The sequence below is a fragment of the Misgurnus anguillicaudatus genome, chromosome 14 (genome assembly GCF_027580225.2).
Source record: "Misgurnus anguillicaudatus chromosome 14, ASM2758022v2, whole genome shotgun sequence".
In the NCBI taxonomy this organism is placed as follows: Eukaryota; Metazoa; Chordata; class Actinopteri; order Cypriniformes; family Cobitidae; genus Misgurnus; species Misgurnus anguillicaudatus.
This window is the reverse complement of record NC_073350.2, coordinates 29,586,628-29,603,633: the sequence shown is the minus strand read 5'-3', so window position 1 is coordinate 29,603,633 and position 17,006 is coordinate 29,586,628. Positions and strand designations below refer to the sequence as shown.

Genomic DNA, 17,006 nt, shown 5'->3' with positions numbered 1-17,006 from the left:
TGATCATTTATACGTCTGAGAGGTGTAACGTTACCGTCCTCCTAATGCATAATCTAATACAAAAATGCGTCTCAATTCATTTTGGTTTCGCTTTTATGCATGACTTATAAAATAGACTGCAGGACTTGCTTGATGTTAAAATAGTCATTAAGAGAGATAAAGTTCGGTACCTGATTAATGTTAAAGAGTTATTAAGAGCGACAAGACTCAAAAGCGATCCCCTCACGCTGACTGACTGATATCTGAAGCGCGTGCACACAGACGCGCAAGTGCGCGACCCGGATATATAGACATCTACACAAAATAACAGTTTTACAAATATCTGCTTTGATAAGAATTCACGCAGGTAGGCTCTATAATCTGTTATGTCTTAAGTAAATGTTTGGTTAACTGTTGGTTAAAAATATCTGATGTGTAACATTACATTAGATCACTTAGATTTTAAGCAGTCTGTCTCAATGTCAATCAAACAAAAGGGAAAAAAGTTGAACATACATTGATGATGTTTTTGCTTTGTGTGTGCTAAATCTATTAGTTTTACCAGTGATTTTAAGGTATTGATGTGGTAATATAATGTATGGATGTGGACATTTTTGTGGTAATTTGACTCTTTCAACTTCAAACACGTGTAGTTCTGTCATATTTTGTTATATTTCAACAAATCATGCATTGTTCTATGTTTAAATAGAGAATGTCAAAATATGAACAACTTTTTTTAAAAAATTTGCTAATTCCGACTCAACTTGCCAGCACAGGTCACAAATGATGCAACAGCAAACAAAAATGGAGAAAGAAAAATCTTCTAAAAGGAAAATTCATATACAAAACAATGGCTGGTGATTCTGTTAAAATGTAAACAGGCTGTTGTTAACATACATTTGCATAAAGCATCTATATATGTATATATGATTAGAATATTAAAAACTTGAAAAGTGTTAAATTATGGTAAATTTAGAATGGATAAAAATGTGCGATTAATTTGCGATTAATCGCAGTTAACTCATGAAATCATGCGATTAATCTAGATTAATTTTTTTAATCTATTGACAGCCCTAATATATATATATATATATATATATATATATATATATACACATATATACACACACACACACACATATATGTATATTTATACACATACACACACACACACACACACACACACACACACACACACACACACACATATACACATATATATACACACATATGTACATATACGTATTGAAGATACAACGTCACCCCAGTGACAGACTCTGCACAGTTTGGTTTAGGGAGAACGAGAAAAATGCACGGCACGGCGAATGTTTTTGGAAATGGATACAGTGACACCCTTTTAAGGACTGAAGTCCCGCCCCCGACTAGTGGGCTTAACACCACAAATCTATAACCACCGAGCTTTATTGAAATCCGGACGAGCAAGGGAGTAAAGGGGAGTAAAAATGACAATCATTTTGCTAGATAAGACCCTTAAGTCTCGTTTGGGATCGTTTATAGTCCTTTGAAACTGTTAAGTGTTGAGTTAAGTATTAAATGTTGGGCTCTATTAAAGTCCATTAAAATGAGAAAAATCCTGCAATGTTTTCCTCAAAAAACATAATTTCTTCTCGACTGAACAAAGAAAGACATCAACATTTTGGATGACATGGTGGTGAGTAAATTATCTGGATTTTTCTTTTAAGAAAATGGAATATTCCTTTAAGGGAAGTCTTCATATGCGCTATTAAAGTGCCATTCAGAGTTGCTGTCTATGTAGGGTGATACAAATCTGTCATTTATGAGGTTCACTATAGACCCCAGTGCCGGTCCTAGATGCTGGGGGGCCCTAAGCAAAGCTTTGTGAGGGGCCCTCTGTCAGTGCATTCAGACCCTGATAGCATAGCACACAAACATCTCGGAGACGTCTATTTGATGTCTGCATTTACATCTGCAAGATGTCTTATTTAAATTGTTTTCTCATCTGCAATACGTCTGTGAGACGTCTCCTAAAAGATGTCATATAGACATATTGAAGATGTCTGCAAGACGTTTTTGATTTAGAATGTATGTAAAGCAGCTCTTTTCCTTTATAAGATGTTTTTACACACCAGATGTATTCCAGATCTCCAGATCTTTACCAGACATCTTACAGACGTACCTGTGCTATCTGGGTAAAACCCAGTCAATGTTGCTTTTAGTTAGTTATTAACTAACCACATAGTGTATTATCTTATAGCTGTATAATATTCCCATATGCACATTACTTTGAAACCCTGACTGATAAACTTGCTGATTATAATATGAAACATGTATTTGCTGATAAGTTGTTTTGATTTAAAATGTGTTGTGAGAAGCACTAAAAAATTAACCTGATCTAAATGAATGTAATGAATCAAATTAAATTACATATAAATACATACTGTTAATACACAGGGGTTAAATTGGGATTTGTTATGTGGGGGGGGGGCTCTGTGGGGAGGGGTACTTCGAGGGGTAACATGTTTAATAATGATGACAGCAAAGCCACTGGTGTGTTTCAATGACATTCTGGACCTCTGATAGGATTTGATAAGTTTCAGCTTTAAAAGAGCATTTCACCCGTAGAAACATTAATCTTTATTGAAAGTGTTATATTTGTAGTCGAAATGTAACATACATTTACAATTTGGTGCCTATTTTACAGAGAAAAGGGGTGTTTGTAGTCTCATTCCCTCAACAAAGACATTGCACTTCCTTCTTTCAATGACGCAAAATGATGATTTTTACATCATTGAAAGAAGGAAGTGCAACACTGAAATCTGTATTTCTCCTGTCTCAGCGGCAACTGAGGAAATGATGCACGACCATTCAAAAACATGACTGGGGTTCTAACTATACAAAGCTTAATGCAAATGGGTGAAGTGTCCCTTTAAAGCTGTCACAGACGTTGACCCCAAATATTTTAAAAATAGTGTCTGATTTTAAATATTGCAAATCTATGAGTTTGACACTCTATATCCATTTGTTGCACATGTCATTATGCACAATTGATCAAACTTTAAAGGAAGTTAAAAGAATCAATCTCCTTAAATAATTCTAGGCATAAGATGCCCAAAAAGACTCAATTAACAAGAAAAGGTACAACACACAGTACTGTATCAGCAACATGTCTTATAAATTAGCCATAGAGATTCCCTATGTTGGTCAGCAGCTACAATCATATAGTTAGGTTTGATTTGTGTAATCAAAATACATTATTTTATTATATATATACAATGAGTTATATCCAGTGTTATCCAGTTAACATACTGTAATTAAACGAGTGACATATACTTTAATCCTTTACAAATTTCAAGTCTTCTATTAAGTTTTCTCGACGTGGGCACCATTCTTACCTCTCTCTCTCTCTCTCTCTCTCTCTCTCTCTCTCTCTCTCTCTCTCTCTCATTGTGACCCCAAATTATCCTGCGCGAGAGCGCGTTCTTGAAGTTCAAAGGAAAAAGCGCGTGTTTTCGCGGCAATTGCGTCACCCAATTCGCGTCATTTGAATCGCCCCATGCTAGGACGCGTGTCTTTACATTGACTTAATCTGCTTGCGCAAATCCTTTATCTTTTTCCCTTGCTTCACGTTTTTTTCCCTTTATTCTGCTCCAGACGGATAGCTTTGTCTTTGTTTTAAATCAATGGTGGGCATATAATATGCGCATCGTTACCAAATCACTCTTCTGCTTCATGCACGCGGCCATTTCTAGATTTGAAGGCTGCAACCTCCGGATCATGTCGCATATGCGCGCTGCATACGTCATCAAGCCTGATTTATTTAAATTAAATAAGCATTTCATTTGCAAGTCATTAGCATAATATAACAATTAACCATTAACTAAGAATAATAGTCAACATTATAATTGTTAATATTCTAAAATACGTTTTTATGACGCATATGCAGCCTACAAATGTGACCTCTGAAGGCTGCAGCCTTCGGATTGAGAAACTGCCTGCATGTTGTCCGAGTACATATCAGTGATTTAAGAAATCATTAAGTATTTTTAAAAACCCGCACAAATTCGGAAGTTGCAAATTATTTAAATTATAGCGTCTTGTTTTCATTAAACATAATAATAATTTTTCTTTGATATAATGGTTTTAAATAATTCTGAGATCAAGGGGGCCCTCTAGTGGTGCGGGGCCCTATGCAAATTGCGTACTTTGCGCCGCCATTTGCGCCATTTAGAAGTTCAGCCGCTATCAGCCAATAATTTCCTAAGCCAAATTGAGCCGCCAGCTGATAAAGTTTGGCTGAGCCGGCTAGAATTATTTGCAATCAAATAATAATTCTATCACATAGAGACCAGGGGCGTAGGCAGAAATTGTATTTTGGGCGGGCCGGGGCAAAAGTGAGTGGGCCAATAGTTTATCCTAGAATAAAATGACTTAAATAATAATTAAACCTTAGAGTAGAAAAAAGAATAGACAATCTGCAAAAACAGTGACATCTTTCCTTTGCAAAAACAGTGACATCTTTCCTTTGCAAAAACAGTGACATTATTTCCTTCCGAAGGCAATAATAAAACACTGTCTAAACATGTTCAACCAACACATAGCTCAATAAAGGCTGGACAAACCAGGCAAGGCAGTCTTATTTAGCCTAGTCAGCACTGCAAAAACAGTTCACCTGAAATAAAGTAGGCTAAAAGTAACAGGAAATTGAAATAATGAAAACTCTCAGCAGAGCACGGTTTGAAATAAATAACAACACACTGCCTAATTTATATTAAATCAACCATATACAGTGCAATCAGCCTGGTGGAAATTAAGCTTTTGTGCCAAAAAATAGCAACTCGTTTAAACTAGATGAGGTTAAAGTTTGTGAACAAACTTTATGTTGGCTTGAGAAAGCCTAGTCTGAGAGTAATAGATGGAGCTGCAGTTGGGGCAGTTAAGTTAGTTGGGGCAGATGGGTTAGTTGGGGCAGAATTGGGCAGTTGGGGCAGATGGGGCATTTAAGGTAGTTGGGGCATTTGGGGCAGATGGGGCATTTAGGGTAGTTGGGGCATTTGGGGCAGAATTGGATAATTGGGGCAGATGGGGCATTTAGGGCAGATGGGGCATTTAGGGCAGTTGGGGCAGAATGGGGCATTTAGGGCAGATGGGGCATTTAGGGCAGTTGGGGCAGAATGGGGCATTTAGGGCAGATGGGGCATTTAGGGCAGTTGGTGCATTTAGGGCAGTTGGGGCAGATGAGGCATTTGGGGCAGAATTGGGTAGTTGGGGCAGACGGGGCATTTTGGGCAGAACTGGGTGTTTGGGGCAGATGGGGCATTTATGGTAGTTGGGGCATTTGGGGCAGAATTGGGTTTTTGGGGCATTCGGGGCATTTGGGGCAGATGGGGCATTTAGGGCAGTTGGGGCAGTTGAGGCATTTAGGGCAGTTTGGGCAGAATGGAGCAGATGAGGCATGTGGGGTAGATGAGGCATTTGGAGCAGAATTGGCCAGTTGGGGCAAAATGGGGCGGTTGGGGCAGATGAGGCATTTGGAGCAGAATGGGGCAGATGGGGCATTTAGGGCAGTTGGGACATTTATGTGTGTTTTTGTCTGAGTATGATTGGGTGTGTAATATTGTGTTTGTGTGTGTAAAATTATGTTTGTGTGTGTATATTTGTGGTTGTGTGTGTGTGTGTGTGTGTGTGTGTGTGTGTGTGTGTGTGTGTGTGTGTGTGTGTGTGAGTCTCTGTTTTTGTGACAGTATTTTATATATAATTGTGTGTTTGTGTGTGTAATTGTGTGTGTGTGTGTAGTTGTGTGTGGTTGTGTGTCTGTGTGTGTGTGTGTGTGTGTGTGTGTGTGTGTGTGTGCATGTCTTTGTTTTTTTGACAGTATGTTATATATAATTTTGTGTTTGTGTTTGTAATTGTGTGTCTGTGTGTAGTTGTGTGTCTGTGTGTAGTTGTCTGTGGTTGTGTGTCTGTGTGGTTGTGTGTCTGTGTGTGTGTGTGTGTGTGTGTAGTTGTGTTTGTCTGTGCTATTGAGTGAGTTTTGTGAGACAGAGATAGACTGAGAGAGGTTGAGAGATGATGTAATGTATTTGTATGAATGAGAGTTGACAGTTAGAATTTGAAAATAAACACTCAGCCTAAACATTCTATGAATGTAAGTCTATGGGACTTTTTTTGGGATGTTTGATCGGACGGTTTAGGAGAACCGTAAGTCCGATCCCTTAGAAAAGATATAGCAACTCAAGCCAGATCAGACTCAAGGTCTGTGCAAAGTTTGGTGGCTGTAGCTTGAAAGCTCTAGGAGGAGTTAGAGTTAGAAATTTGTAGCTCAGAAGAAAAAGAAGAATAATAAAAAAAAGTTTAAGTGCAACAACAGTATGTTGGCTTTCTCAAGCCAACATAATTAAACAATGTAACTTAATCTATAAGGCATACATCTATACACAACACACCACTTAGTTAAATCACTTCCCGAGCAAAAATTAAGGAAATGAGTTAAACAACAGGCTTACCTTTGTTGTTTTCTTTCTACAAAACGCAAACGCCTGGGTTTAATGTTGAAAACAGAAATTATCTCATTATACTCCAAAGAGTCACAGAGTTATTTTTCAAAAAACAAAAGGCACAGGTTTTTGAGGCGAGTAGTACTCGTAAATTCAAATTGGGTTGTACGTGGTTCCAGTAGGGCCGTTAGATCGGCGGGTCAACCTGTGTCAGTCTGACCGGAAAGCGCACTGGAACTGCCGCCAGGGAGCAAGCGGCAACCGGCGCCACCAGTGCGCCTGACTAGCCGCCCTGTGGGTTGATGAGTCTGAAGAACTGAGCTGGTAGGACTCGGCAGATGGAGGCAGTGGCGTATCGTCTTCCTCAACTCTTGCTTTTTTAAATAACACATTAAAGAAACTTTAGCCATTATTGTGGCAATTTTAATATTAGCTAAAAAAGCAGTTAGCAAAGTTAGCTGGCTGGCTGCCAGAGCCCGTCGCTCCCCACAGAGTCTACCTGCCAGAACCCCTAGCAACCAATTACGTTCCGGAGGGCGGAGGCTTCCTACAACTTGCTTTAACAACTCCATTTTATTTAGAAAGCAAATTATACACACACCGGTCAACAATAAATCCGGATTATATTAATATATTTTCTTAAATACATTTGAATAATAAAAATAAACAAAAAATGTATTTTGATTAAACTTGCCTGGGCGGGCCAGGGACTTATGTGGGCGGGCCAGTGCCGCCCTGGCCCATTACTGGCTACGCCCCTGATAGAGACATACACACACGGAATAGGTGTGTTCGACTTCATGCGGCGCTGCGCAGACCGATCGATGGCTGCCTTGAAGCAGTGCATTTTGGTTAGTACTTTTGTCCGACTTCAGCTGGCGCTGCAGGCACGTGACTGTGTCATATGGTTTTTAAGTACCGCGAGAGCGTTTCGAGAGTAGCCGGCTGGCTCAGCCGGTGCAGCTTCTCCAGAGCGGCTGCCCGGAGTTGTGATGACGTAACAGCTTAACTTGATTGGTCGCCTCATTGATGACAACGATCACGTGCGTTTCAAGTTTAATCCAACCTTTAGTTTCACTAATAAACATTATAAATTCATGTTTTAAAACAGGAAAAAACACTTTAATACCCTAAAATATGTTATATTGTGTCGTGTAATAAAATAAAAATGAAAATAACAAACTTTATTGGTATTTTAATAATATAGGCTTGTTTCCCGTTATTTTCGGGTATACAGTTTAAGCAGCAATTAAAATATTCGATATAAAATGTTTCTGGTTGCAACTTTTTATTAAAAGGTTTGTTTTTATCAAATTCAGCATCTTATTCACTTCATTTGCGATTATAAACAAGGAAACACGGCGCACACGTCACTACGGCAAGCAGCAGGTGTCCGGCTTGACGGCTCCGTCTTCAGTTCCTCCCTCGACTGCAAGCGGCAAACCTCGACGATCGGTCTGCGCAGCGCCGGATGATCTCGAACACACCTATTATAAACAATACATGAGATCCATTTTCCGATTGGTTTCATAACAGCACAGTCTTGTGCTCGCTCGTTGCTACAAAACACAGAGGGGTTGCAACCTGTGGAGGTCGCATATGCAGGCTGCATACGTCATCAAGCCTGGTTTATTTAAGTTAACTGAGCATTACATTCGCAAGCCATACGCATATTGCAACAATTTACGACTAACTTATAATAAGAATAAACTTTATAATTGTTGATATTTTGAAATAAGACAGTGTTGATGACGTAGGCAGCGTAAAAATGCGACCTCAGGAGGCAGTCTTCGGATTGGTAAATTAAAATTGCTTGTTTTCCGTACAGAAGAAGCGATGCATTAGTAACGTGCGCGTCACAACAATGCATTTCAAAAATATACTGTGTTATTTTTATTTTTGACCAATGCGCGCGACCAGCATCCACACAGGAAAAAGCTGCGGGTAAAATAACGTTTGTATGTCTGTTTCCGGGTGCTGTATGCAGCATGTTCATTTTTACTTTAATTTTGTATTGGAACTGCCATTTGGAATCGGTGAAGTCAAATATAGACGCGTTTCTTATAAGAGCCGCTTCTGGGAAGTCCGCGGCTGTATAAAGGGCTGGTTATACTCGCGCTTTGGTCCGCAACGCAAGCCTCCGCGGATCGCGCGCGCGTCTCACCAAACGGACGAGGCGTTTATAGTTAACGCGCTCGCCGTTGCACTATTTTTTTTAACCACCAGGCGGCGACGCGAGCAATAAAGTCAAAAACAAACACAAAGAAGAGGATAGAAGAAGTCGTCCGCTGGAACAACCCTACTGCTTTTAACATTAGAGTTTGATATAAATAAATATGAGAACATGAATAAAACAACAATCTTTTAAATATGTCTTTATTAAACATTATCATTTCATTAACGTTTTTACTAAACAAACAGAACATACATCTTAAGGTTTATATTTTATTCCTCATCCAGTGGTTCATTCAATACAAATATAAGCCAAACATTCTGAATCATGTAAAATAATTCGTGTTTTAAACTGCAAAGTTTCCATACTTTACTTCCAGAGTGTCAGATAAATATATACATTGTTTTGCTTGGATTGATCAAAGAGATACGTCACAGGCTTGCCTGCTCGGACAGAATCGCCTCGAGTTCGGTCATTTTCGGATGCGGAGCCGCGCGGAAAGTTACAAAAAATGCCGTGCACCTCGCCACGCGAAATGGGGTCTTGCGCACCCAACGCGCGCGACCGCCCACTCCGCGTTGACGTCATTTTTGCCGCGCGCACCAACGCGCCCTTGCGGACGCGGCGACTATAAACTAGGCTTAACATTGACTAAAGTGGTCGCAATCAGGTCCGGTAGCGCCGCCACGCATATTTCTGCGAATGAGAGCAAGTAAAAGCAACAGAAAGTTTCTTTCTATCGGTCTCCCATGCTGCTTGAACCTCAGAAGTAAAGAGACTTTTAAAAAGCTTGCCAGTAAAATCCATATAACACCAGCAATGACAAGGTAAGCTAACGTTGCTATGGTTACAGTCCAGATACATAATAGATTGCTAGGCTATTGCTATGCTATCTACCGTTTTATTACAAACAGCAACCAAAACTACAACGTAAAATTAGTGTAGACTTTTAAACATCAATGTTCAAAGTTTTTACCAACCTTTGTATGGGAACCTATATTCATTCATTCAATCCAGTGCATGCCAGGTTTGTGCTGTGGCTCTGAATTAAAAGTGAATTAAAGAATAGAAATGAAAAGAGGTTGCGTGTTTTGCCATGTTATTAGTCTATAAGTAGCATTATAGTGGTCTCTAGCTCTATTGTGTTTGGTTATGTGTACCATAATTTACCAGACTTTTACCAGATCATTTGTCTATGTTTATAATTCTGACAGTGATTGTTATTGTATTTTGGCATAAGTCTTCACTGTGCCTATTCAAAGCTCGAGGGCAAACACATAACTTCTAGATTTATAAGCAGCAACAAACTACATTTTAACATTTTATAATGCCTAGTCATACTTCTGTTCTTTTGATGAAAGTAACTCAAAAGTAACGTAACTCATTACAGTTCAGAGACAGTAATATTGTAATGTGACTAATTACTTTCAAATTACAGTAATTTGTAATATATAACGTATTACACTTTGTAAGTAATTTTCCCAACACTGTTAATCAGTATAACGTAGACATCTGTAGACATGTGGCAGCTTCAGCCATTTGCAGCTATGAAAAGTTTGGCGGCTGCAGCAGCCAATTAGGTTTCGGCTGAGCCGGCTAGCCAGCCAATAACCTTATCAGCCAGCCATTATTCTCAAAACAAACGGCTTCGGGGTCTAGTGCCACCTCATTGGGTGTTGGACCAGAACTTTAGTGTGATTTCAGGTGGTGTCAGAAACAGTTATTTTCTTCTTCAGGGTTCCACACGTATGATTCATGTGTCAGTAGATCAAGGAGAGACGTGGAACATGGCTCAGCTGCCCATCGTTGGTCATGAACAGTTTTACTCCATCCTGGCTGCAAATGATGACATGGTCTTCATGCATGTAGATGAACCTGGAGGTGAACATAAATCCTTAATATGTCTTTATGCAATATTCAGATATTGTATGAATAAAAGAAAAGGCCTGTGGATATGAAATGCTTTCATAAAATAATTAGCGGAATGACATTTATTAAATTGATTTCATTTGTTAAAGACTAAAGCATCATAATACAATTTTAAATGTCATTTTTATAAAATTATACATATTATTTTGTTTGCTTTAAAAAAAAACTGACATAAAGGAAAACATTAGATTAAAGGGGACATATCATGAAAATCTGACTTTTTCCATGTTTAAGTTCCCAGTGCTTCTATCAACCTCAAAAATGTGAAAAAGATCAACCCACTAACTTAGTTTTGGTAAACCATTCTCTGCAAACATGTGAAAAAATAGGTAATTAAAATTTAGAATTAAAAGGGGATCTTATTACAATAATACCACCCTTTAATCGGCACTATCCAACCACGGCACTGCCATTTAGTGCAGGACAGAGAAAAATAATTGACAGCACAATTGAGTTTTTATTTCAACAAACCACCATCATGGTGATTGCATTTTATAGGACACACCCATTTTTGCTGACACCTACAAAGTGGCAATTGATATGGTATTTTGAGCTAAAACTTTAAATGTGTACTCGGGGGACACCAAAGATTTATTTTACACCTTAATTTTTTTTAAAGGGGCCATGGCAAAAGACTTTTTTAAGATGTCAAATAAATCTTTGTTGTCCCCAGAGCACATATGTGAAGTTTTGGCTCAAAGTGCCACATAAATAATTTATTATAACATGTTAATATTGACACTTTGTGGGTGTGTGCAAAAATGTGGCGTTTTGGGTGCGTTCTTTAAAATGGAAATAAGCGGATGAAGTGCAAACACTGATCGCAGTGATGGTGGTTGGTTGAAATTAAAACTCAGTTGTGCTGTGATTTATTTTCTCTCTCTTTTTCTCTGCACTAAATGGCAGTGCTGTGATTGGGTGGTGCAGATTGGGGGGCTGTGTTGTTGTAATAAGAGCTCCTTATGACATCATAAGGAGAGCCAAATTTCAACAACCTGTTTTCTCATGTGCTTGTAGAGAATGGTTTACCAAAACTAAGTTACTGGGTTGATCTTTTTCACATTTTCTAGGTTGATACGAGCACTGGGGACCCAATCATAGCACTTAAACATGTAAAAAGTCAGATTTTTATGCCATGGCCCCTTTAAAATTTCCCCTTTAATAGTTTGACACCCAACCAAAAATGTTTGATTTGAACATGTAGTTAAGGTAATTTTTTCTTTGCCAGATTCAGGTATGGGTACAATCTTTGTGTCTGATGACAGGGGCACAGTGTTTTCCAAATCCCTGGAACGACATTTGTATACCAGGACGGGCGGAGACACAGACTTCACCAACATCACCTCTTTGAGGGGGGTGTACATGACCAGTGTGCTTGCCATGGGTACGCCAGCCTTTTTCTGAATAAAAGTTTTTGAGTTTTGAGAATAAATTTGTATTTCCCTCCCACAATAAGCTTTCCTTATGCCTTTAAGACGTTTTAATGTGAAAGACGTGTCGTTTTAAATTACCTTTAAACTAACTTTCAAAGATTTCAAACTTTTTACTTTTCAACTTTTACATTTTTTTTCTAACCTACCCATATATATGGAGACCTTTTTATGTTTACTGATGTTTATCTTCTCTCTCCAGATGGCTCTGTGCAGACCGTGATCACATTTAATCAGGGAGGTGAATGGAGACCCCTGCAGAAGCCCTGGAATGGGATGTGTGACTCCACGGCAGAGCACTCAGAGAAAGTGAGCGTCACCTGACATCAACCTGAACACCTGGTGTTTTTAAAACATGATTCAAGTTTAAAATGCCAGTCACTAGAAAGATACTGGTTTGATCTTGGCAAGGATCAGGACACTTAATTATTTCCAGATTTCTCCGGGGAGATTGTCACTACTTGTCTGCTTTGCAGAGTTGTTTACCAGTGGTAGCTTTATAAAACAGATGCTTATGTCGGCAGCAGGCGAAGCATAGCACACTAGGATTTGGAACGGAGCCATAGACTAATGTCTTTTCGTGTGTAATAGTCGAACAGCTGAACAAAACTAACAAACTTATTTGCTTATGAGGCGTCTGTCTGTCGACCATACAAGGGTTTGTTAACAGTATAATCCATTTACATTATTATTAGAAGAGCTCAGATTTCTGTCTGTTTTTAGCCAAAACACTGCATTACGAAACCTCACAAACAATTCAGATAAACCACTTTAAAGGAAAACACCAACGTTTTCCAATATTTTACTATGTTCTTACCTCAACTTAGACGAATTAATACATACCTCTCTTTTTTCAATGCATGCACTTAATCTTTGTACAGCACGTTGTGAATATGTTAGCATTTAGCCTAGCCCCATTCATTCCTTAGGATCCAAACAGGGATGAATTTAGAAGCCACCAAACACTTCCATGTTTTCCTTATTTAAAGACTGTTACATGAGTAGTTACCCAAGTAAGTATGGTGGCACAAAATAAAACGTGGCCATTTTTTAAGCAGATAAAAAATGAGAACTATATTGTATGGCGAAAGAGGACTTTTGAAGCACTCCGACCTCGGCGCGCAGTAACATCATATCCGCTTAACTACTCTCCTGACCGTTTGAAAAATCGCCACGTTTTGTTTTGTGCCACCATACTTACTCATGTAACCCCCCATGTAACAGTCTTCAAATAATGTAAACATGGAAGTGTTTGGTGGCCTCCAAATTCATTCCTGTCTGGATCCCAAGGAACGAATGGGGCTAGGCTAAATGCTAACACACCCACGACGCGCCGTACAAAGACCAAGTGCATGCACTGGAAAAAAGAGATATGTATTAATTCGTCTAAGTTGAGGTAAGAACATAGTGAAACATTAAAAAACGGTGGTGTTTTCCTTTAAAATGTTCAATTATAGTTTTTGTAGAAGCTGTTATAATAATTATAGTGTCAAAGTCCCTGTGGGGAAGTCGCGCCCCTAGGTGGCCATGTTTGCTACGACTTTGGGCAGTTATTTTAGTTAAATAAGAATAAAGTCCTATCTACTTGAATGGGGAAAGACAGATATCTCTAAAATCGCATGCTAAAATCACAATTAAACAACATATTACTGACCAACAATTAAACCTTCAACTGCACAATAACTTTTGTAACCTTTGTAGCTTAAATTGTGCTAAAAACACATTTTTTAGAAGTTGTTTCAGATACTAAACATGCGCACAGGTTGTCAAGCGCCTCACGCGACTTTATACAGAGCCCCTCCCCCAGAGAATCATCAGGTTTTTTTAAATTGATGATTGGTTCTTTTAACTGGAAGGCGGGACTTCCGTCGCCAGAGCGGCCGGGTGATTCTCACGAAAACTTGATTTTAAAAATGTCAAGCATGAAAATGTAAAAATTGCTTAAATTTACTTTTTTTCCCACCAGACATTGAAAAACAAAGTCTGGAGTAAATGGGAACATTAATTTAAAAACTTTTACATATCATTTAACACTTTTTGTAACATAATTTTAAAAATTAGTCCTAAAAAATCTCATTACCGCAACAGTCAGAAAACATCAACACTGACATATTTTCAAAATGACATGACAAACCTGAAAGAACATAATTTGGAGATTCTGCACATGCATTTAAAATCAAAGTATTATGCTTCTATTAATTAACATTTAATAAGCATCTGTTGCGGTAATGATAATCAAAATGTCGTGTAAGCACTGACAAGACAATATTTCAAATTAACTGTAAAAAAATGATCTTACCTGGTAGCCATCTTGAAGTAACTGGTCCATGTGCTTGGTCACTCAAAATCAAACTTTATTAAAATTCTGTATGTGTGCTTAAACTGTTCTCAAAAAGTGTTGCGGAGGATGAGAACATCAGGCAGGGACACATCATTTTCCTAATTTTTCTTCATTATTATTATACATGAATATTCAGTAAATATTTTTTCTGTCATCTAAAGTCTTTTAATCAAATTAACACAAAAATCCATTTATTTTTTTCCTTAATATTTTTGTGTTAATTTGATTAAATTACAACATAACGCATGTTCAAACACAGCCGGACACATTGCGGTAATGAGAATTTCAGCAGAAAATGAGATAAAATTTACAATTAAAAATTCTTATGTTGAAATCACACATTGTGCAAGGTAGAACACAGTATTGTGTTAATTCTGATGCTTTTTAATGTTACTATATTACACATTTTAAAGCTAAAATTATTAGTGCCGTGGTGTTTCAATGGTTTCGTGAGAATCACCCAGCCATATTGAGTGTTGCATTGTTGCATTGTGTTGCATGTGTTAAATCACATTTAAAAAGTTGTAGTTTTTGATGTATGCTGTGTTTAAATGTTAACTTTTGTGTTTCTGATCTCTTCTGCAGTGTAGTCTGCATATCCACGCCCAATACAGTATCTCTATGAAGCTGAACGTCCCCATGCTGCCTCTCACAGAGCACAATGCTGTGGGACTCATACTGGCCCATGGTGATTATAGTCCACTTTATCTATCATACGATAAAACTATCACAGACTCATATTCAGTTCAGTCAGTGTATGCATTAATGTAATGTTTTATGTTGTAAATGTTTTATTGTATAATTTTATGTAACTATGGATCTTGTAGTTTTATCCTTAACCTCCTAAGACCTGGTGTCTCTACATAAGTGGACATCACATTTTTTGTTGCTAGCACCATAACTGTGCGTTCACACCAGACTTGGAAGAGGTGGCAAAAATTTGCTATTCGCGCGAAGTTGGACACTTGAACATTTTGATAACTCGCTTCATTCATGCGTGAACGTTGAGTAAACTTACCAGATTGTTCGACCTCCTCACTCACTTTCTTCTAAACAAGATCCTTTTAAGCCTGTAAAAGTACGAAGATGTCTCGTGTAGCCATGATGATTGTCCTAAATGGTTGTTTTGTTTTTCTGCCTCCGTTCACTTCCTGTAATCACGTCACTGCTAGAACAATGTCCTGAATGGTTAATGCGACGCCATTCGCGCTTACAGCAGAGCATGTGAGCGGTGCGGAGCGGGAGCGGAGCGTTGAGCGGTGCGGTAATATTTCCATCAGAGCGCATTTCCGAAAATTCCGCTCCACTCGCTCAATACGCTCAGCACCGCTCGCTCATCCCAGAATGCCCTTTGGTAATTTGCTAGTTCGAGAATCTGTAAAAATGGCTAGCAATAAGTTATGGAGTTCAAATATTGTTTTAATGAAGTCGCCAGCCTTATATATAAATGAAAGAAATGAAACTAAGATGACAGAATAACTGTAGCGTCGTCTGCATCTAGATGCAGTTTTAAAGATTAAAATAACTTTAATCCAACTGATCAACACAAATACAAATATATTTGTACATAATATAATTGATTGCTTACCAGCATTAAAACCACTTAAAATAAAAACATTTATAGTTCTTTGTGTATGTACAGCGGCCACTCCGTGGATGAAGCTGTAGCCAAAAACGCCGGTGCCTTTAGTATTAACTGACTGAACACTTGACTTACCTGGACATTTAGATATTAAATTGTTTCATCAACAGTATCTGCGTGGAACATTATAAACATTGATGATAATCTGCCGACTCGACTGATTCAGCACGTCCTCTATTTTACAGAGAGTCCGCTTAATTAACGGCTTTTCGTTCGGTCCGCGTGAGCTAAACATTTTTGTTCTGTAATTTGTTCTCGTATAGGCTATATTTCTACATATTTTCGACCATGTAACATTTGGGATAAAATGTAAGTTGTTATAGATAGCATTAAGTTTGTTCTTGTACTGAAATGATGAAATGTTTAGTCTGACTAAAATGATCTATCCAGATTAATTTAGCCAAAATAATGATTTATTCGTTTTCATAGATACATGTTAATTTATCTACTAATATACTATTGAAAATGCCATAAATAAATATTCTGTATTGCATTCGTTTTGTACATTTACAGGTTCATAAATTAAACTGATCAACACAAATACAAATATATTTGTACATAATATAACTGATTGCTTACCAGCATTAAAACCACTTAAAATAAAAACATTTATAGTTCTTTGTGTATGTACAGCGGCCACTCCGTGGATGAGGAAGCTGTAGCCAAAAACGCCGATGCATTAAGTATTAACTGACTGAACACTTGACTTACCTGGACATTTAGATATTAATTTTTTTCATCAACAGTATCTGTGGAACATTATAAACATTGATGATAATCTGCCGACTCGACTGATTCAGCACGTCCTCTATTTTACCAACACATCCTCATCCCATGGCGTCAATATTTGACGCCACTTGACCATGCGTCAATAGTTGACGCGGAGGGTATACCTTTCGCGTCATTTTTTGACGAACTGGGGACTTCAATACTATTAGGTACGCGACCTGGCGTTGGGGTTAGGGTTAGGTTTGGGTAGGGATGTCATTATGTAAATCTAACCCTAAACCGACGCGAAAATGGTAAGAAAATAGGA

General features: G+C 38.2%; 1 protein-coding gene across 2 annotated transcripts in view; it reads left to right on the top strand.

Moving 5' to 3' along the window:
• The window catches only part of sort1a (sortilin 1a), a 49,575-nt gene that overhangs the window by 20,167 nt on the left and 12,402 nt on the right, over positions 1 to 17,006 (top strand). For both annotated transcript variants that reach the window (XM_055184139.2, XM_055184140.2), the window contains exons 9-12: positions 10,365 to 10,509; positions 11,786 to 11,941; positions 12,190 to 12,296; positions 14,914 to 15,016. In XM_055184139.2, the coding sequence (XP_055040114.2) occupies positions 10,365 to 10,509; positions 11,786 to 11,941; positions 12,190 to 12,296; positions 14,914 to 15,016 (511 nt within the window). The remainder of the gene's footprint in view (positions 1 to 10,364; positions 10,510 to 11,785; positions 11,942 to 12,189; positions 12,297 to 14,913; positions 15,017 to 17,006) is intronic.